Below are 21979 nucleotides of genomic sequence, written 5' to 3'. Positions count from 1 at the left end.
CAGTCCTTGCTGTGCATGTCTGAGGCTTTAGCCCTCATAGTGCAGCAGGCGGGCATCAGCACTGTCAGACTGTCAGGCTGAGTGATCGGCTCTCTCACAGAGAACAAACACAGGACCGCCTCGAGTTACACGCTGACATGGACACAATGAGGTCAGCGTGATGAGGACTGTGGCGTCCATGAGAGTGTTTGAAAAAAAGGCCTCCCGAGGTTTTACAAGATGATGGATAAATATTTAGTAAACTGCTAAAGGACAGTCCAAACTAAAACAGAGACATGAACATGTATCGGACTCATGCAAAGTTATTTGATAAAAAAGTTGCTATTTAAAGTATTTAAACTGGAAAAAATGTGCTTTTACGTTGCATCTCTCCACCCTGGTGCTTTGTTAGTGAAGTGGAGCATATGAGAGAAGTCGGCTTCACTTTCACCTCGTCCAACACCATGAATTATAGAAGAGACACAACCCTGGGAAACATGAGCCAAGTTTAAAAAGGGTGGTTACACGTGTTTACAACTACATTTATGTCAACATTTCAGTCACAACAGCGACATTTCAGATATTAACCGTAGCCTAACATTGTCAAACCGGGAGGCTGATACAGTAGGATTGACGCCTGGTGTCTAACACACCTACAAGAGGAAGTCTTAGCAATGTGTAAAGGATAATTAGAGGCTCGTAGTTCCTTTAAGTGGTTCACCGAACACCTCAGACGGACAGACAGATAAATCGCTTAGTGGTCCGGTCATCCATCAACGTCTCAAACTAACAAACACATGCAGTTAATAAGTAAATTGAGACACCAGACAGGGATAAGTGTTCAAGCTTTACCATATTTATCAAAGAGCAGTCATCAAAAATAAGACATTCTACATACATTCATCAGAAAATAGCCTATATGTCAGATGGTGGTTGCCATAAATTTAATTAAACAAGCCTATTAACATTTCCCAAAACTGTTTAACAACTCCAAACCGCTGTGCAAGTAATTTTTTGTTTGTTTCTTTCTCACACACGCACACACACACACACACGACAGACAAAAAAACAGTCCAAATCCGATGGCGATAGTGTACAAGTCTGTGCCTCTTTCACACAAAAGGTTCCCCAGATCGACTAAAATTTTAAGACTATGGCATAGGCAGTCTGATTAGATGATCAAATGCATTCCAGACACACTTAAAACTTCAAAATGAACATAATTCTTTAGGATTTATTTATTAACTTTATTTGGAACATAGCAAAAAAAAAAAAAGACTATATACAAATGTATCAGTAGAAATCTCCTCTCCACTGGGTTGGTTTGCTCTTCTTCTTAAATAGAAAAAACAGCAGGCTTCGAAATCTTAAAAGTAAACGACAACAGAACAAAGAAAAAAACAAAACAAAAAAAAAACAACCTTAAAATAAAATGTCTATAAAACCTCTTTATCAGAGGCAGGTTCAGTTCACTCGCTCTGGTTTTTATTAACGGGAGCTTGTAAAAAGCCCACATCGATTGCTTTCCCTTGTGCCATTCTGCGCCCAGAGAGGGAGAGGGGTTAACGAGGAGCGTCGCAAGAATGTCCAACACAAAATGGCCACAGACACAATATGAAGAGAAGTCTAGTTAATACGAGCGGGACGTGTAAACTCTAAAAATATAGTCCTCTCTCACACTGCTGGCAGTCAGTGTGTGTGTGTGTTTTGTCCCGAAAATATATTTTCATGCCTACGTTGCTTTTTATTTCATTGTCGACATACAAACCGCAGCACTGTGAGGCGTTTGAGGAAATACACCCATCATGAGTTTTAGGCAGACACTTTTTTTTTTTTTTTTTGCAGCTCCTGAACGAGTCGGTCCAAATCTTCTGGTGGCTGTCTGAGGTTCGCCGGATTAAAACCACCACCGACTTTCCTTAGAGTTTCTTCCTCCGTGTGACGGGTTTTGGAAAAGCGGCGTCCAATATGCGTTTGCGTCGGAGGTTAGTGCTCGAGGTCGGGGCCTCGGCACCCTTAATCCTCCGTAGGGCTCGTGGGACCGGATCGGCTGGACTGGGCACGGGGGAGAGCACGGCCGCCTCTGCTATGGGAGGCGGCTCCGAAACCGTTTTGGATCTAAAGGAGGAGAGAGAAAAAAATCTGAGCAGGGAGCGACTTTTATTTTTTAGTAAACTGCTTTCCAAAATTCCGAAGGCCAAGCATTTCCTTGTCTTATCATCAGTCTGAGGGGTCTATAAAACATTTTTTCTTTAGGTAACAGGATCTTACTTGGCTGTTCGTTTGCCTGTTTTTCTGGTCTTAGGACCGTCTGCTGCTTTCTCCACTCCCACGTGATCTTCCTCTGAAGCGACATCATCCTGGAAAAAAAAGGAAAGATTACGAAATGGAAATGCTTTTCAAAAGCTCTTTCGTTCATTATTTCTCTGGCGATTAATTCCGATTCTCAAATTCAGATATAATCCTCGAGACATTTCAGAGCAGTGATGAGGCTCTTTGTGTAAAACATCGGGCAACAAGTCGGGCAGAACACGGCTACATGACAAACCAAAGTAGAGATCGGCAGGAAAGCAAAGTTACTCCAAAGCTGACACTGTAATTGCTACACAGCAAATTGTTGGCATAGGAGAGCTAATGTCACACTAGAGTGGTCCAAATCAGTTTTAGTCTAAAATTAAAGCTTTTGTTCATCTTTTCATTTTTGAGGAAGAATCACAACCAAATGCCTGATTTGTGTATGGCTAACGAGCTGATTACATATACTGACTGACGGACTTATTAGTTCAGGTTGAAAACACCCGAACAGTGTGGAGCACGTGAAAAAGCACTTACATGAGGAGCAACAGAGGCGTCTTTGACGACTCTTCTCCTGCTGCGAGTGACAGGAGCCGCAGACTCTTCACTCGGTCCGGGAGACACTCCTCTGTTAGCTGGCACACAGACACAACACAGGGTTAAAATTAATCCCAATATGGATAATAAATGGAGGGACAGATGTGCAGGGAAACAACACACGGCTCACCTCTTGTTCTTCTCCGTGAGGGGGAGTAGATGAATGAGTGCTCCCCTGGACTTGACTCGTCCTCTTCAGGTTCAGGAAGTAGCGAGGGAACGTGCTCCACTGAGGATTTCGCACTCCTCTTGCTGGCTCTTACCATCTTGGTGACGACAACAGCGCCTATATAAGAAAGAGTTTTATACACTGAAGTCCACAAATATAAACATCTTTACATGTTAAAGCTGACGCCATGTTTCCATCTAAATATCAAGCCAATCTGAAGCCAAGTCAAAAAACTGCAAAAAAGAACATCTGAATAAGGTGCATTTCCATCACGTCATGATCAATAGTTTTACTACAACAAGCTTTCAGAATGTATGCGTTCATCAACACGCTGCCATCCCATGTTCAGTCTGCACACAGCCTCGCACGTACCTTCCTGCTTCTCTTCTTCATCCTTGAGTCTCTTGATGAGGGCGTCGGCGACAGGGGTTTCAGAATCCACCTCCAACGGCGAGTCCAGCAGGGGAAGGTCTTCCTCCGGTTGATCCCAGAGTTTCCTTGTAGTGCGTCGAAGGGAGTTCACTTCACCGTCTTGTGTATTTTCGGTAACGGTCTCACCTCTCGTCTTCCTGGCGCTCTGAGGAAGTGATATGGGAACCAGTTTTACCTGCGAGTGTTAAATGTAAATGATAAATGATCAACAATGGATGGATTGGGGTTTATTAAAACGGATAATGGAAAAAAAATGGTGAAACAGAAAATTATGTAATGAACATTTTAGTGAAAGCTGTGTCAAACGTAAAAGAGAAAAGTCATAAAAATAGCCAGTCAACATGAGATGATGTGAACAGGATGAGATGTGAACATTTTTGAATCCTTACCTGTGGGTAAACATTCAAGGTATTCCGGTTGGACCGTCGAGTCGTCCTGCCGGGGCTGGAAACCTGCTGCTTTGTGTTTTCTTCCTCCTCCAGCAGGGCCGCATCTGTCTCCGATGCTTCAGTCTTAGTTTTCCTGGAGGTTCGTGTGTCAGGTGAATCAAACGCCTCCTCCGGTTCCTTCTCTTCTTTCAGGATCTCCAACGTCGTTGGCGCCACCTTCTCACTGCTGCTCGGTATCTTTCTGCTGGACCTCCTTGGGGTGTTTCCCTGAGTGGTCCTGCCTTTGGCTGGTGTGGGAGTCTTGGCCGGTGTTCGTCGAGAAGACCTTGTATTGATGACCGCGTCCTCCTGTACCTCCTTGTTTTCCTCCTCCTCACTACCACTCTTGCTGGCCCGTGTTTGTGCGGCCCTCTGGGACGCACGTCGTCTGGCTGGTGAAGAGGCCTTGGACGTTGATGCAACCGATGTGTCATTATCCATTGCCTCCTCCTGCTCCTCCTGTCCTTTAGGAGGCTCTGGCTGAGAATTGCGAGTGCTTCTCCGGGGTGTGCTAACTCGGACTGTGATCTCTTTGTTCTGTCTGGTTTTTCTTGGTGTACGACTGGGTGAGGCAGGGACCAGGGTGCTGGTTTCTGCCTCCTCCACTTTCCCATCCACCTGTGGCTCCTCTGCTTCCTCTGTGACAGGAGAGATAAAGGAAACCGTCCTTCCTCTTGTGGTCCTCCGGGTCGGGGTGGAGGCAGCTTTCTTTTTCCTCAGAGAAGAGGGGGTCTCTGGCACAGGTTGTTCCTCTGGCTCTGTCTGTTTTTCCTCTTCAACATCTTTCTGTTTTCGCAGTCTTCCCCTCCCTCTCCTTTTCGTTTCTGTCTCCATCTTGATTTCTTCCCTGTTCTCTTCGTCCGTCTCTACTGAGGCCTTGAGCTCCTGCTCGTTCTCCTCCACAACAGCCTCCGTCTGTGCGCTGGAGGCAATCTCTGTGTCGGTATCTACAGGTCCGTTCTCTTCAGGCTCTTCCAGGTCCTCAGCAGGTGCTGGTTTGTCCTCCTCTTCCTCCATCACCTCCTCAGCAGCATCTTTTTCTGCCGTAGAGTCTTTGACATCAACAACTACTTCGAGTTCCTCCACTGGAGCTGGCACAGAGAGCAGAAAACCTGCAGATTCCTGATCTTCAGCCACCATCACCAACTCTGCTACCAGCGGATCTTTAGCATCCTCTGCCTCATGGTTTGCCTCGATGTTTTCACTTTGCAGGTCAGCAAGTTCAGACTCTATCTGTCCATCTACTCCATCGAACACGTCCATCTCCCCCCTCTGCTCCTCTTCAGCAGCTTCTGCAGACAGGACAGGATCCTGATCATCTGTGCCTAAAACAATAACCTCGGGTTTCTCCACAAGTTCATCACCATCCTCCACTGCTGGAGACAGAGTGAGAGGATCAGCGAACTGCACGTCATTCTCCATAGATAGCGTTCCTGCGTCTTTATCCCCGTCCTCATCCATGTCCAGCATCAGAGAGAAGCCGCTGTTTGTTTCAGACTTCCGGTCGTCTGGCTCAACGGTTTGTGGGAGCTCACAAAGACCCAGCTGAGAACTGTCCACAAGGCCGTCCTGGCCCTCCATGAGCTCCAGGGGCACCAGGAGAGTCGTAGAGGGCTTGAGCTCCACGTATGATGATCCTTGCTCTTCAATGTCTGCCACCATCCCTTCTTCATCTGCTCCGAGTCTGACCATCACCACCTCACCCTCCATGTCCTCCTCCACCAACTGTCATGGGGCACACACAGGATTATTTGCAGTGAATTGACTCATCATTTTAGTTAAAATCAGCTATTCAGTTTTTTTTTTTTTTACAACAATTCAGTTACAACCTGAAATTAAAGAAGCTAGAATGAGAGAATGTTTGACATTTGTCTGCATTAATTACATAAATAATGGATTATTGATCGATTAATCGTTCCAGCTCTACAAGCGTTACCTTCATCTCTGCACCGGGTGTGATCAGAGAGAACTCTGCAGCCTCCTGCTCTGACAGACTTGGCAGGAAGTGTCCATGATCTACATAGACTGAACTGGGTTGGAGGGGTGGCAGTCTCCCATTACCCTGGACCTCCTCAATGATCTCCACCTCGCTTCCAGAGTCCTCCTCCTCTTCCTCTTCCTCCTCCTCCTCCTCATCATCTTCTTCTTCTTCTTCTTCATCAGACTCCTCGTCCTCATCTTCTTCGTCCTCAGACATGGGACTAGAAAGCTCTTCACTGTCGTTCAAACTCACAACAGCTAATGGATAGGAATAAAGAGGAAGAAAAGAGATGTGTGTAAGTAAATGAGTGAAATACAACTGTAGCAGTGAGAGCACCGGTGTAAATATGCATGTGTGTACAATCTTCCTCACAGTGGGAGTCCGTTCCAGTTGGTTCGGAGGATGTGATGGAGGCAGTAGATTTTTGGCTGGTGAAAACTGGGGGAGCTTCAGCAGCTCCCTGTTCCTCCTCCTCTTTATCAGGAGCAGTCTGCTCCTCTTCAGCAACTGCTGCCTGCTCCTCCTCTTCAACAGCAGCAGCCTGCACCTCCTCTTCAACAGCAGCGGCCTGCACCTCCTTTTCAACAGCAGCAGCAGCGGCCTGCACCTCCTCTTCAACAGCAGCAGCAGCGGCCTGCAACTCCTCTTCACCAGCAGCAGCCTGCTCCTCCTCCTCTTCAACAACAGCAGCCTGCTCCTCCTCCTCCTCCTCCTCCTCTTCAACAACAGCAGCCTGCTCCTCCTCCTCCTCCTCCTCCTCTTCAACAACAGCAGCCTGCTCCTCCTCCTCCTCTTCAACAACAGCAGCAGCAGCCGGCTCCTCCTCTTCGTCAGCAGTAGCTTGCTCCTCCTGTTCGACCTCATCAATTAACTCACTGGGATAAAGGAGAACGATATTATTTAACACAAACCAAAACCCCATATTTATTTGTGAGATGCTGTGATGACAACTATTAACAAAGTCTGACCAGTTGTTTGTTTTCATATGAACTATGATCTGATCATTTTTCATCTAACTGGACCCATTTAAATCATTACATTTCCTTGATCACATTCATGTTTCGTCCCCCCCCCCCAATTTCTCAAAACTTTTGATCTAGAAATTTGATCTAGTCCCGTTTCACATTGTACCTTGTTATCTAATTTATTAATATTTGATAATCCTTCCAAAACTACTGATAAATTCTTAGAACCATGAGGGTCCTCTTCTGTATTTGGTGTGATGATACATTATCTCATCTCATAACAATTAAGTCTTTCACCTGTTCATGCTCGGGATTATTTATGATGTATCGATTTTAAATTTTTTCAAATAAGATTATTTTGCATAAATTTTATATTCATGCTTCGTAACATATTCAAAATGTATACCCTCTAAATGTTATCATGGGGTGTGTGTGTGTATGTGGGATTTATAAAAAATAAAAACAATCTATTGTTACATTCATTTCATCTGTTTGTAAACACATACATACCTGCTAAAGATGATCTGTGTCTGTGATGCGTCGTGGATTCCTGAGCGGGTGAGTGGAGGAGAAAGTTCACCGCCAAACAGATGTTTCTGCACAAACTCCGTCATATCTGTCAGATAACACAGATAAAAAAATCCTCTAATGTAAGTATCAAGTGAGCTATTGTAACCTTGGTGTGATCAGGTGATGTGACATTTTAACCTACACTGATTACAGTTTAATAAAAGCCAAAAACATCTACTTTACATTTATACCACTTCCCTGTTGTGTGATTTATAATGTTCAATCACAACAGTCTAATCTATGGTCATATAAACTCTTTACAGTGTAAATGCAACATTTAAAGATGGACCTGTTGATTGTTCCAGCTCCTCCTCTAGTTCACATTTGGGTTCAGAGGCTCCAAACAGTTTCAGCTGCTCAGTGACCTCCATGGACTCGGTGGCCTCTGACTGGACTTCCTGCCCCACAGCCGTCTCTGGTTGATCCTGACATTCCACTTCAGTGCCAGAGTCCATGCTCTCAGTCACCTGGTTACAAACTAGTCGGATAAAAAATCTGTCAGGTGATGTTTGAGAACATTATGTTTTATATCTTTGCGTTTCGGTGCTGTTCAGTACTAACGTTATGCAACCCAGTTTAATAATAAGTTGAAGATGAGCAAATTCTACAAATGAATTACCGTGTTTGTGACTAGATGTCTCCTCTTCATCAAGAGCTGCAGCATCTTCTTGTTTGCTACTCGACTCAACATCCTCCTTTTCAGACTCGACTGCTTCCTCGTTTTGAGCCTCCTGTTCAGGACCAGTCTCCATCACGTCCTCAAATGTTTCATCATCCTTCTCCTCTTCTTCTCGCTTTAGATCCTCTGATGTCAGGAGTGGTGTTTGCTCAGTGGTTGGTGATGGCGTTTCCTCTGGTTCTTCCTTTTCAGCAAGACCTTTCATGTTAATTGTCACTACCTCCTCCTCGTCGTTCTCTGCAGCTGACAGAGGTGCATCAAAAAACTCCAGAGTGGTGTCTGTTGAAAGGATGGACGTATGGCTGACGTCGAAGCTCAGGCTAAGCTGTGCTTGTTTTGCATCTGATGGCTGGCTTACAGCAGCGACTTCATGGATGGAGGACGACTTGCTCTCTAAGCATCTCAACTGTGGCGAGAGAATACTACCTTCTGGAGGGAGGAACTTCACACTAGGTTGTTCCACCTCCTCGTCTCCCTCTTCTTCCTCCTCAGCAAGCCGAGAAGACCAGGTCTTACGCGTAGCCTTGGACAGTGAAGGGCCTCTGGTCAGCAAGCTGATCTCACTGTCTGCTGCCATCTAGAGAGGAAAAGAACATTGGAAGACACATTTTATCATAAAAGATTAATAAAACCTATTACACACTGAACTCCTAAAAATGAACAAATAAGAACCAATAGTAACTACACTTATTTAAAAATGTCCCAGGCTTAAAAAAATATCTAATGAGCTGCAAACTTGTAGAATGCAGTTACTGGGCCAAAGCTTGGTCTTACCCCATTGGTCCATCTGATGCCCTTGTCTGGTTCAGGAGATCCGGCCTTTTCGATGAAGGTGATCCGGCTCTCTTTGCTGCGGAGTGGTGGGGTGATGGAGCGTCCTGGAGAGGCAGAAGGAGTGGCGACTGGTGTGGGCCTCAGGCTGCTGCGTAGGATAGACTGAGGGGTGAAGGCTGAGAACACAGGGCCCGAAGCAGCCAAGGCTCGAGCTCGCTGAGACAACAAAAACATAAAAAGCGTTAGAAACAAAATACTCAAATAAAACAACTTTTTGATCACAAAATCCACTTTCGGTCTGCTCACCTTGACGACCTGTGGTGTTTGCAGCAAACTGAGTTCAGGGGCCTTGCTGGTGCTCTTTGGAGAAACCCAGGAGCTGGGAGGTCTGGGAGGGCTGAGAAGAGAGCGAGGGGTCTGGCAGGAGGGCTGAACCACCAAGTCCATCAGCCTGCATCAAATTGAAGGTGAGGAAAGAGTACAAGACTTGAAGGTGCTGTCTCAACACGTGGAACATGTAAGATTTACATGCAGATTTCTAAGGAAAATATTTCCCTCTCTCTAGGCAACACTGATTAAAATGTCTCGTGACAGAAAGTGTTTCCTTTAATGTTCAATCTACCTTGACTTTCGTTTGGAGGTCATGGTGATTGGAGTTCCCAGGAATGGGTCAGGAAGGGCTGAGGAGGAGGGCTTGGGGCTCTGAACATCAGCTCTCCTGGGGTTGCTACAAATGGGTAACAAAAGGTTAGGAATTAATTAATTCACATAACTCAAAGCTAAACAATATAATAAAGATTGTTATTCTTTTCTGCTCACCTCTTGGCTGGGGAGGACTGTGGTGTAGCTCCTTTTCCGAACCACACCTCCTCAATCTTGGTCAGGACGTTGTTGATGAAGCCAGCCCTCGACATCACCTTCTCATTGGAAGAACGCTTGGTGATGGTTGACAGTGGCTGCGGCCGAGAAACTGAAGCAGAGTTTGTACAGTTTTTTATTTAGATCAAATATAACTGAAACACTGTGGTTGCAAGCAACAAAGTAAAGCAACATAATATAGAGTCTCATTTTGGAACACAATGTGCAACAGACTTGACTTCCAGCTATGAAAACCAGTTGCCATTTACGTAAATCACCTCCTTACCTTCTCTGTGGATGCCGTAGGGATGCTGGTAGGGCTTGGCTCTCTCCATTGCCAGTTTCCTCTGGATTCGGGGTAAAACCTTGCCGTACTGGTCCAATATAGAGTTCCTGGTGTTGGATCGTTCTTTAAGCTTTGGGTCTCGCTCATTCTAGCAATGAAGAAGACAATGATTGTGGTTTTAAATATTTTGGGGTTCAAGTATTCTCACAAATATCACATACTGCATGTCAAAAATAATCCAATAATTAGTGTAATACTTTCTGTGTATCACACGTACCACCAGGTTCATTTTGAGGCTCTGGTTCAGCTGCAGGGCAGGAATGTAGTTGGCCTGCTGAAGGTAATGAACCATCAGCAGTTCTCTGTTCTGAAGACCCCCTGTACCCTGGAGAAACTTCTCCAAACATTCCTGAAAGAGGAACCCAAGAACCACAAGCATTAGTCATCCATTTTATAGTCCAAAAACACAAGTAAAGATTATTCTACGAGCAGACTACTCGAGGGTTTGGGTTTTAATAAAAGACAGCATCTGAAATCTATAAAATATAGAAAGTACATTTAAAAACAAACATCTCTCTCCTACCTGCTCACTGAGGCCCAGAGGCAGTTTGAGCAGCTCCTTGATGAGGCCCAGCTCCTGGCAGCTCTCATACAAGAAGCCCAGCAGTTCCCCCATGTTGAGCCGATTTGAGTGCTGCCGAAGTAAAGACCACGCCTCTATGAGGCACCTGGAAGAAGGGCACACCGACTGGTTAATGAAATCAAGATAAGTGAAGGTTGACTAATCAAGCTGTCATCAGGCTTAGTTATTGAACAAACAAGCCATATTTCTTCACAGTGCAAAACGTCCCCATTGCTGTCCAATTTTACATTTCTATTTAATGTTTCTGCTGATGTTCTTGCAGAGAGAACAAGTCCACCGAGTCTTCTCTCTCTCTGTTCTCACCTGTTGTGGAGCAGTACAGACAGGCAGAGCTTGGCCTGGGAGGTGGAGGCAATCGGGGGCTTTGTAACGTGGAAGTATCGTAGCGCCACAGAGTGTTGGCCCTGGCACATCAGTGCTTGCAGGACTCGCTCATGTTGCCACTCAAACTGGCACTGAGAGGCAGCTGGGTGCAGGAGCAGCTCGAATGAACTCTGGTCAGGACAAAGAAGAAGGAATGTAAATGTTGATAATATACAAATACTGATGTTCCATTTCCCTAGAAATACATTAGAAGGGTTTTGCCTTGCACAACCACTATGTAGGCAAATTTAGGGGAATGTAAATAAGTCAAGTGAGAGAGAGTGTGTGTGTGTGTGTGTACCTGGTGATCATGATGGTCCAGCAGCCAGAGGCCTTGTACCAGCTTTACCAGTCCAATAGGGATGGCAAAAGCAGTGGGGAAAGACTCAACTGACGCTCCCTCCTTATTGGGGAAGGAGTACATGACATCCAGCAACAGGTATATCACCTGGGACAATAGGTCAAGGCTCATACAGGCAGTTGCTTTAATTCAGTCCAACATTGGGAGAGATTAGGATTTACAACATAAAAAGAACAACAGCACTCCCATCAAACTGTTTATTCTGGCCCTTCTTCAGTGGTGTTCTGGCAATAATCGGATTTTGCTGTGTGTTCGTTTGGGAAGAATAAACAGTTTGATGGGAGTACTGTCCTTTATTTTGCTTTTGTTTATTCACTACAAGAGGGATTCAGCGCACCGTACTGAAGCTATATGCATGAGTTTAGCACATTGTCTCATATTTGAGAGATTAGGATTTCCAATCACAATAAGAGCAACAGCTAAAGCAATCCCTGAATTCCCAAAAAAATACTTAATTAAGAGGATACAATGGCATGTTTGGCAGCTTCATCAATGCTGTCCAGTAGATAAATGTCCAACAAGGCCTGTGGATCAAAAGATATGAAATCAATTCTGAACATATTCTAAGAGTAACAGGTGCAAACCGATTTGGACGTAAATCACACATCTAATAGTAGGCATAAAAAGAAATGTAAATAGTCTTAATGTATATAAATCAATTAATAGTTAATTAAGCCAAATAATATAAATAATGGAGTACTACTTACATGCAGTGTAGGTGGTGGGTATTGCCCTGTCCCACCCTCGTCCCTTTTCCACAGGTTAGTCAAGCGTTCACCACACTGGCTGACCAAACCGTCAATCATCAGGCAGTCTGCACACCACTTGCCCCTGAGAAGACAACAGCAGAGTTTCAGCTTTAGACCAACTTAGAACATGAAAAAACAAAGAACATATTATGGACACAAATATAATCAAAAAATGAAAGTACTGATTAGCTGCACCCCAAGATTTATAGTAAACATAAAACTGAGTTGCTTTCAACACAACTCACTTAGCCAGCCTGGTGAGCTCCTCTCTGCGTATCGTATAATAGTTGCTGATGACTGAGTGAGTGTAGAAAGGTCTGGAAATCTGGAGAGCGTCATCATCTGGTGGGGAAAGATACATACAGTGACAGTGTAAAGTTTGACCATCCCATAACAGTTTGTATACTGAGATGAATTTCTGTTTAAAGGATCATATTAACTTAAGAAACAGACTTGAACCAAACACATTTCTGATAGTTTGAATTAATTTTTGCTTGCAGACGACACATGCTTCCAACTTGAGAAACTGTGTTGGGTGAAACTGCACAAGTGAGTTTTACCTGATCCTTCAGGTAGTAGACCGGTCCGACAGAACCAGAGAACCACCTGAGCGTACTTGGAAATCAGACTGGACACCATGTTCTTGTTGATCAGACCCACCAGGCCTACACAAAGGAATACATAACCAGAACCTATCAATATCTATAAATGATCCAAACCAAGTGCACAAGGACAACATGAGAGCTGAAAGATAGAGGTGCTAGAACGGCAGGAGTGTTTCATTAAAATTTAGCACGAATGTGAATTAAAACAGCGTTTGCGTGACTGGCTGAACCAGTTTCCACTTCAGTCACGGGGGAAATATGACACTTCTACATGTGACTGTATATGTGTGGATGTGGCACCTTTCTGTGTGAGCTCCTGAGCCTCGCTGAGCAGACAGTGGAAGATGGTACCGAGGTTACCGAGCAGCCTCTGGCTGTGCTGCAGCAGCTGCATCGTCTGAGGGTCTGTGAAGTTGGAGGAGCTGTCAAACAGCGGTGCACCTGGGGAACAAACACCCACAGGAGGTAAATATAAACATAAATGTATGAAGTGAAACAAACTTGCAAACAGTATAGAAAAGTGGGGAAAAAAGGGAAGGAATATATATCTTTTTTCAATATCAATAAGGTTGACATTCTATTCTTGATAAGGTAAAAAAATTAAAATGCTGTCCTGAAAGTCTGAGCTGTCGTCACCCTGAAGGGTTTATTTGCCTTACAAACAGTTTATGCAAACAAATATGATCCAATTTATTCTGATGTATCACTGGGTAGACTTCTTTTAATCTCTGGTGCATCGAAACCATCGTCTATATAATTCAAATTGTCCCTTGTTAAAAAATAAAAACCATTTAAAAACATACAGATGCCGTCCAGCTCCTCCTTGGTCTGGACCACTTTGTTCCAGGCCCAGTCCAGGATGTAGCGCAGGTTCAGTGCAGAACCAGGCTGTTCTGTTGAGGACACACAGAAATGCGAGCGTTAGAGCTGACTGTAGAGCTGCTGGCTGCAGTGTGCTTGTCGATGGGCTTAGGGAAAGCTTTTAAATACTATTTTTATGTCTATGAGATGTACTTCACCACATACTTACTGAAATGGGGGCAAAGGGTTTTGCCAATAAGTTTGAGAACATTCCGATAATTTTCTACCATATGACTCACCTTCTGCAGTCCACTGCTTGATACAGCCAGTGATCAGTCCTAAGGAGCTGGTCTCCACCGCTGTGGACAAGATGGCATCCAGCTGCTCCTCCTAATGACATTGAGTTACAGGTACAGATTACTATGAAAGCTTCTGAACAAATATTGTATTCATTCAGTGTGTTCTTTTGTATCATATGAAACATTTTCATTAATTTGAGCTAAAAGAGGAAGTGGCCCAGGGGTCTTGAGACTAATTACTCTGAGTGTACCTGAGAGAGGCTGGAGGCCTGGGTGTCAGCCAGGCGAGATGAGAGAAGGCCGGAAATGAGACAGCGGGAGTAGCTGGTGGAGATGATGTCACTGGAGCAAGGAGCAGCTTTCTTCAAAAAGCTCAGGGTCTGATGTTAATGAAAATGTGACACGTTGCTGTAAAATCAGCCAACTTTGCATTCATATCATCTTTCCACATCTAAATCCTTCCTGTATAAATAAGTATTACATAATTGTATATTCTCAGCTTTAAGCAAAATATCATCTGATGTTCATTACAATAAAAGAACACACAAGGGAAAGCCTAAATGTTACAGAAGAAACCCCACACACACGTATATAAACAGTCACAGTTTCTCTTCCTTTAATCGACATTTGAATTTAATGCTATTAAAGTAATGATAGTTTAAATATTCTTATTAAAATAATGAGGGAAAAGTTTGTATGACAGGAAACTTGCCTCTTTCTGATACCCCGAGCAGGTTAAGTGCACAATTCCAGAATTGAGCAGGCAGGTAGCATCTGTAAGATGAAAGGGGAAAAAAATACCGTCAGTCAATCAACTTCATTAGTAAAATTAGGTTTCAACTACAAGCCTCGGCGTGTCTGCACAAGCAATTCCTGAGCAAACAGGCAACAGTAATACACAGGCAATAATGACATCAACCTGGGAGATGGTTTAATATTACATTTTTATCAACTCTCCATTTAATCTCATATTGAGGTTGTTTTAAAACCTACCAAAGTTATACGTGGTGGGGTTGAAGTACTGTTCTGGTGGGGGGCAGGTGAAGGGCAGGCCTCTGCTCAGGCTGCGGTCGTGCACCACCGCATCCATGAGGACGTGTGAAGACACCATCTGCACGACAGGGTCCAGAGACCAGACGGCCAGGTAGGGGCAGTTCTGCAGAGACTCCCCCGTTCTGACAACACACAGGTGCAAAGGGGAAGTGCAGTGTTACGGTTGAAAAAGCAATCATTACAATAACCCTAAGAGAACTGGAGAACTGGAGGATGCAATCAGTGACCTATTACATGTACCACTGCCGTAAAAAGAAGCAACATAACTAACTGTTGGTGTCTATTGTTCCCGTTTTCTGCCATTGCTTTGTTAAGTATTGTGAATAATAATCAACTCATGTAAATTTAAGTTTGGAATGGCTTTATCGGTACCCCAACTGTCTACTTTCTGAACTATGTTTCTCCATCTGTATCATGAATTAAATATTTACAGTATACTTCATTTTGTGCATGTGTAGCTGTACAATCAAACAGTGAGTACACCTGTCGAGAAAAGGTTGAAGCCAATATGCTATGAAAAGTTACAAAATCTGAAATTTGAGGATTTTATTCTACCCAAGGGGCCAAGAAATGAAGAACAGTCTCTACTGTACCTTAAAGAGTCTGGCATTTGCGCGTGGTACCAACGGTTGATGTCAAAAACCCCGATGTAGGTAGATAGATTTCCCTGACCATAAGCCTTCACTTGCCAGCTGAAGATGGACACGCTGGTGTCTGGAGATGCAACTGAAAATGAGAAGAGGTGTGGGTGAACTGATTAAGAACATAACGGCATGTAAGAAGATTTTTTTAACATCTACAAACAATAGAATAGCTGTTAAAAGACTGACATTGCCAAAGTTTTCAAGGCAGACAAATGCAAAAATTACTGGCAATGCTAAAACCAGCCACCTCTCACAGATCTCTAGTCTCACCTTCATTCATGCTGTCATCCCTGTCAGGATGGGGTCTGAACTTCTCGATGGTCTGGCAGCTCAGCAGGCGCGTGTTGGTGGCCTGGGCCCTGAGAGGAAAAGCTGAGCCCCCTAACTCCTGACTGTAACGCTCCTCACAGTACTCCAGACCCTGAGTGACAGACATTTAAAAAAAGGTATGGTCATGAGCGAGGGAGGTCTACAGTATATTTGATGGGACTAAAGAATTGAAGTGACTAGAGCGTTAATGTTATTTCACATGTATGCACCACACACCTCATAGAGGATCTTCCCAGAAGCTAAACACTTCCTTTCACTGAAGGCCAGCTGAAGCAGGCGGAGGCTGACCATATCTCCCTCGCTGCGTGGGAGGGAAAGTAAAAATAAGAGCTCGGAAAAACAAAACAAAAAACATTTTGTCTGTAAGGAGCACTTGTTATATGCAAGACTTACAGGTCCTGAGAAGACTGGACAGCCCAGAGGTAGCAACAGTTCCTGGGGTCATTTTCTGGCTCCTGGAAGGTGAAGGCGTGTACAGGCACCCTGCCGCCTTCTAACTGGGAGTGGTATCTACGTGTGACAAATCATACAATGTATACACCTACAGAGACATACATGAACAACTTCACCAAAATGATACCCATCGGTGCAGTAAGATTACACTGCATTAGCTGTTTATGAGTTCAAAAGGACGGAGTCTTATAATTATTTTCTACACTCTCTTTGCTGTACATATTTCTTTTAAAAATACAACTCACTCCTTCTTCAGAGCTTTCATGTTCCACAGCTGTAAGTATCCATCAGAAAATCCCACAGCCAGCTGGTTGGTCCTGGAGATGTACTGCAGAGCTGTGACTCCGACTCCACTTGGCCCATTTAGCTGGAGACAAAGATGTCTGCCCTGTCTGGTGCTGACTTCTCTAAGCCGGGGGATTTCTGTGGGAGATTTAGTGACTACCTGCAGGTCTGGGAACAGAAAGTGAAAACAGAAAGGTGGTTTTAGATTACTAAAGACTGCTTATTGTTTAGAGAAGAGAAGTTTGTAAGGGACAAGGAAAATGAAAATAGTCATTCGAACGTGTATAAACCAAACGCTTGCTGACCTGAAGCCTCCAGTTCACTTTGGCTGCATGACAGGTCGTCGAGACAGAGGTCCACAAGCAAGACGTGACCGAGATCCGTTACTACTGCCGCAATGCCGAAGAACCAACGCAGACTCTGGTGAAGATGCTGGGTCGAAGTGCTCGCTCCACCATAACTCACTAACGGCTCAATGGCTGTAATCTAGACAACAAGAGAGAAGAAGAAAAAAGTAGACATACAAAGTTGGCTGCTGTTTTTCCAAACTCTTGCAGTATGCAAAAATAAACAAATCACATTATAAGCATCTCAATTCCAAAATGCAGACTCACTCTGCCTGGTATAACCACAGCTTTGACCACCCGTGAAAGTCCCAAGTCATAAAGACACAACACGCTGCCCTCTGCCTCCTCCAAGCCAACCAGCAATCCAGACCTAATGAAAGAAAACAGCAAAGGAATTCACATTCGATATTTCCTTCTATACACTAAAAGACTTTTTCTCCAACAAAATGTAAAGGCATGCATTTCCGACAGTTGCTGACATCAAAGACTGATGAGTAGACAGACTGAAATATAGCTCTGACCGTTTGAGCCAGCTGAAGTCCCTGGCAGCGAGGACACTGGGCGGGTGCTCGCCTCCACCACTGAAGCAGTACGCAGACAGCCGTTCTCCCGTCAATGCGTGGACTACCTCCAGATGGGGGCCGCAGGCCAGCCAGGCCAGCCCGCTGCGGCCTGCATGCACACAAACAGAAGAACGGTTAAGGGGTTTTAAGATCGAGGATTATAACCAAGCGGAGTGCCGTATCTAAGAATTAAAAAGCACATGAGATAGCAAGTGACCTGCAGATGGCCGTACACCTGTATGTGATTATGTAGAAGACCGATGCATCATGAAATGTTAACTGGCTGCGGGAAACCTGACTACTAATAGTTATGAAATTGATTATGTTCCTCGTGTCAGAAATACCTCAATGTACAATAACACAATGTTTATGCTATATTTTTATTTCTACTTTGCACAGAGCATCAGGAACAAAAACAATTTCCCTGCGGATTGATAAAGTATTCTGATTCTGATTTATAATCTCAGTGTGTCTGACTTGTTCATTCAGGGAATAGCAGACATTTTACAGATAGAGTGAAGAAAACAAATCAATCTATAAATCCTTGAAGAGTAAAAAAAAAAAAAAAAATAGCTTACCAACGGTGAACTTCCCATGGAGCACAGAGTCCAGGGTGATCTCATCCTCCCCCAGAGCATCTATAGTCACTCCTGGGAAAGGCAGTAGGCTGCTGGTGACTTGGGCAGTCAGGTCATGCATTGTTCACTGTATAAACAGCAACACAGGACACACAGTCAGTGTGTTAGAAACAGCAGTGAGTTGATCTACCCTTCCCTAAAAACACTGACATATCTGTTAAAAGGTACTTTTTTAAAAGGTCAAAATATCACTGTACTTGATACTTTCTCGCTCATTAAACATTAATAAGACAAACTAAAATGAGGACCTGCGAACACACTCTTTCTAAACTCCTCCTACTCCATAAATCCACTTCAGGCTTCGTCTGCTCAGCTGGGCTTTACAGTACAAAAGAGGTCTCTCTCTCTTTCAAACACACAGTTGCACCCCCAGTTGTCAGGAAACGTACCGTCAGCAAACTTGCTGACAACTGGTGCTGCAGCTGGGTTTGCGTTCTCATCAACAGCAACACACACGGCACACTGCATGCAACACATCTGTTTGCAGATGTGAGTTCTGATAAAATGCACTATTCAAAACATTGATCAAAAGAACCCGGATGTTTTTAAATCCATCTTCCTGACACGCACTGACCACGAATGTTTCAACTTAAAGGCTCTGGACAACAGAACTGATAAAACTCTACTGTGCCGAGAAATCAGACGTCATTACTCCAGTTGTTTTCTTTTTCAGCATTAAAAAAATTATAATATATTTCAATTTTGACACATTTCCAACAACAAATCCCAGTTAGAAAGACCCAAGAATTTAATAATAACCTGACCCTTTCTCTTCAATTTGCATTCTCTGAAAACACTTGAAATCGTATTTTGAAAATGAATTGTTTGTGTGTTATCCTCTGTTGAGCGCTAACTAATATTTTTCAATTACCGCAATTATTGACCCAATTTTGTAAATGTGTATGTCCCTCCCTCTGCCTTGTTACTGCAATAGAGCTCCAGAAAGATAACACTATCTCCTGTAGTCTAGTGTGTACAGTGGAGCTTTCAAGGCCAACTCAAGTGGAAATCGGACCCAACACTGCCCTCTGTGACCACACCGCTAAACACAGACGATTCAAGCGAACTCCCGCGCAACGAGCCTGTCAATGCGCAGCCACATGCCATGACGTGAGACTGAACATGAAGGCTTATTGTCACAATTACCGGCTAAACAAGTCCAATTCATGCACTGAGAGGCGTCGACACAGTGCTACAGACCTACTGACGGATGCAAAAGATTGCAAACGCGCAAATCTGCCAATTCAAATGACAAACCCAGCTTCGCCAAATACATCCAGCGCTCACGTGTGTCAACATTTGCAAAGTTTGTGTGTAACCGCCCATGAGATTTGAAAATATCCCAACTTGTTCACACCGAGAAATGCTTCAAAGCGTAACCTTTAGCTCTATGAGACACTATTCAGAAGTCTGGGGGTGTTTAAAAGTCAGTTAAAACAGGCTGATGCGAGCTCGTTCGTTAGCATCTACAGAGCAAAGATTAGCTTCATCAGCGGCACTCGTTAGCTCCGAGCTAGCTTGACATAATGTAAACAAACCAGCGATCGCTCACTTTGTACAATGTAGTGCTCCGTGCGGTTAAACGCGGGCCACAGTGAGGACGTATTTAACATATCCTCACGTTAATTATTGCTGAATAAGGGCTGGAAGCTGACACACACACTTTCCTCAGTGCGTTAGCAGGCTACCCAGTTAGCTTGCAAGGTCATGCAGGATTACAGTTTATCCGAGTTTAGCGTTAAAAGTTAAGCTAGCTAACCGAGAGATTTTCAAACATAAGCACCGGGTGTTGACAGCAGTTATTTCACGCTGCGTCTTCTTTTAATAGATGTATGTTACAACAAACACCTAACTGCGACGCATGTGAACATAACGTTACATCCCTAAAGTGAGCTAATTTGATCTAGTTAAAACTAAGTATGGGTGGCTAGCTAGTCTAGACCGAAGTAACGTTACGTTGTTACTTTCGCTACCGCAAGCTACAGTGATTGCTGGCGTTAATGTTAGCAAAGCGGTAACGTTATGTAGCTACGTTAGTTTTACCACGATCCACTTTGGGGCTGACAACCAGGTAAAATGTTGGTAATTTACCACAGCCAGCATCACACTGTAATCCCTCTGACACCGGCAACGAGCCTCGGACGTTACTCCGATCCTGGAATTTAGCTAGGTCTTGCTTTAGCTTTAGCTGTGATGAAGTCTGGCATTACCAACCTAACTAGCTTGTAGCTACTGGCAACACCATGGCACAATCTTCGCCGACAGCAAGTCGCGTTCTTAATATAAATCGTTGTGAGGATGTATCCAGCACACGCGAGTTTAGTGAGCTAGCCCAGTTAACACCATCCCTCTCCAAACTAGGCTGGAAAACGTGATGCAATGTGCCGCTAGCTGCTAGTACCAACGTTACACTACCTGCCCGATCGATGTTGACGGCTTTAGCGGAGCCACGAATACGTTGATTTCCTTGACGAATCTCCCGACTCCTTCTCTCCTCTGTCATAATCCGCTCCTTTTCAAAGTACAACTCATGTGTAGAGCCCTCTGGGCGCTTCAACTGACTGACAAGCACGAGATGCTCCCTCTGACTTCAGGCTTCTTCACCTCAGAGCGCCATTTCCACGGTGGGAAATTGCTCCATGCGCTTCTTCTTCGCCGGTTTTGGTTGTGGCAGAGAGGACGGAGCGATGGCGTCGTGCTGCCCCCCTCTGGTTGGGAGTAGTTCCTGCTGCAAAGGAGCGCTATGGCGTTTTGGAGTAGAAATTAAAACCGACAATTGTATTATCTACAATATTATTAAGGTAATTATACAAACTCAGAAGTATATACATATGTTTTTTCCCAGAACACTGTTTGAAGCTAGAAAGGTGGCAGGGTCCGCCACACAAAGGAAAACGGTATGAAATTGTGTTGTCCTTTAACATGACTTTGTTTATTCAGTTTATTCAGTCGTGAAAACAAAGAGAGCTCTTTTTCTTGAGTTCCTCCCCCAAAATGTCCTCCCACAAACCTTTAAACACCTAAATTAGTTTTGGGTTGCCAGAAAAAATGATTGTGCTACAGCTACTACTCTTAATGCAATCAGAATAAGAATCAGAATCAGAATCCCTTTATTAGTCCTGCAAATAGGGGGAAACAGCAGTGACACACGACTTAGTAAAAAAATAAACAATAATAATAATAAGGTAAGAAATAGAAACAGACTCGTATATACATATGTACAGATATAAACAGTGTGATTATAAACAGGGTGGCATATTGTTATTAATTAATAATACATATGGGTATGAAAATTGCCCAGTTAGTGCAAACCAAAATGAGAAATGGGTTATGTGTTTTTATTGCACAGTGCAGAGGTGAGGTCTACTCGGAGCAGTGCTGATTGTCAGTCCCTGGTTTATCTCTTTCCTGAACCACAATCAAGATATTTAGGTGATGTACAGCTCTGTTAGGCATCATTGCACAATTGTCTCCTGTGTTCTTACTATAGATTCAGATTTGTGTGAAGTGAGACTGGACTCTGGCTCTTTTTGTCAGGCCATTTTATTTACCTCTGGCCTTTTCTTCTGATAGTTCACATACTCACGATGTGTTTGCCATATTGTGCAAACTCAAGTTCATAATTTGTATTAATAAATGGATAATGTCTCTCAGTGTGTGGTTAATATGCTACACTTTTTGAGGAAATGTTAAAAACACACAGTAACAGACAATTAGATGATGTTCAAAGTTCAAAGTGAAACTCCAAAAAGTATAAGATAAGCAGGACACTGGTCTAACATTACACTCTGTTTACACTGTCGGACTTATCATGGACAGTTTAAAAATTGAT

The 21979-nt window shown here is 43.9% G+C and overlaps 1 protein-coding gene across 3 annotated transcripts; it reads right to left on the bottom strand.

Annotated features, from left to right (window-relative positions):
• Positions 1-813: 813 nt before the first annotated feature.
• ahctf1 (AT hook containing transcription factor 1) lies at positions 814-20813 on the bottom strand. 3 transcript variants are annotated; one of them, XM_030414382.1, is made up of 40 exons: positions 20563-20813; positions 18088-18214; positions 17468-17618; positions 17214-17316; positions 16905-17085; positions 16560-16767; positions 16255-16371; positions 16078-16162; positions 15802-15952; positions 15481-15613; positions 14828-15009; positions 14547-14608; positions 14086-14214; positions 13835-13925; positions 13538-13627; positions 13035-13175; positions 12690-12794; positions 12375-12471; positions 12088-12211; positions 11848-11904; positions 11321-11467; positions 10960-11150; positions 10597-10741; positions 10291-10422; positions 10014-10161; positions 9689-9839; positions 9492-9596; positions 9176-9320; positions 8870-9085; positions 8036-8672; positions 7706-7894; positions 7357-7462; positions 6254-6756; positions 5837-6138; positions 3862-5625; positions 3413-3617; positions 3002-3157; positions 2812-2909; positions 2251-2339; positions 814-2097 (listed from the first exon to the last, which is right to left on the bottom strand). In XM_030414382.1, the coding sequence occupies exons 2-40, from the start codon at positions 18206-18208 to the stop codon at positions 1899-1901; spliced, it is 7956 nt and encodes a 2651-aa protein (XP_030270242.1). In that variant the 5' UTR covers positions 18209-18214; positions 20563-20813; the 3' UTR covers positions 814-1898. The 3 variants fall into 3 exon arrangements, with proteins under 3 accessions (XP_030270242.1, XP_030270240.1, XP_030270241.1); XM_030414380.1 differs by having other exon boundaries at positions 3413-3647; positions 20563-20812; XM_030414381.1 differs by lacking the exon at positions 20563-20813 and adding an exon at positions 20239-20352 and having other exon boundaries at positions 3413-3647.
• Between the last annotated feature and the right edge of the window lie 1166 nt (positions 20814-21979).

Source organism: Sparus aurata, chromosome 4 (assembly GCF_900880675.1).
Source record: "Sparus aurata chromosome 4, fSpaAur1.1, whole genome shotgun sequence".
NCBI classification, from domain to species: Eukaryota; Metazoa; Chordata; class Actinopteri; order Spariformes; family Sparidae; genus Sparus; species Sparus aurata.
The sequence above is the reverse complement of the archived record's forward strand: the minus strand, read 5'-3'. Positions and strand labels throughout refer to the sequence as shown.

Excerpts from the sequence above, each read along its gene's own strand:
- ahctf1 (XM_030414380.1), bottom strand. The coding sequence starts at position 18,208 with ATGCATGACCTGACTGCCCAAGTCACCAGCAGCCTACTGCCTTTCCCA. Across the intron at positions 17,086-17,213 it reads CTGTGGTTATACCAGGCAGA|ATTACAGCCATTGAGCCGTT; the intron begins GTGAGTCTGCAT and ends CTTGTTGTCTAG. Across the intron at positions 2,098-2,250 it reads ACAGGCAAACGAACAGCCAA|ATCCAAAACGGTTTCGGAGC; the intron begins GTAAGATCCTGT and ends CTCCTCCTTTAG.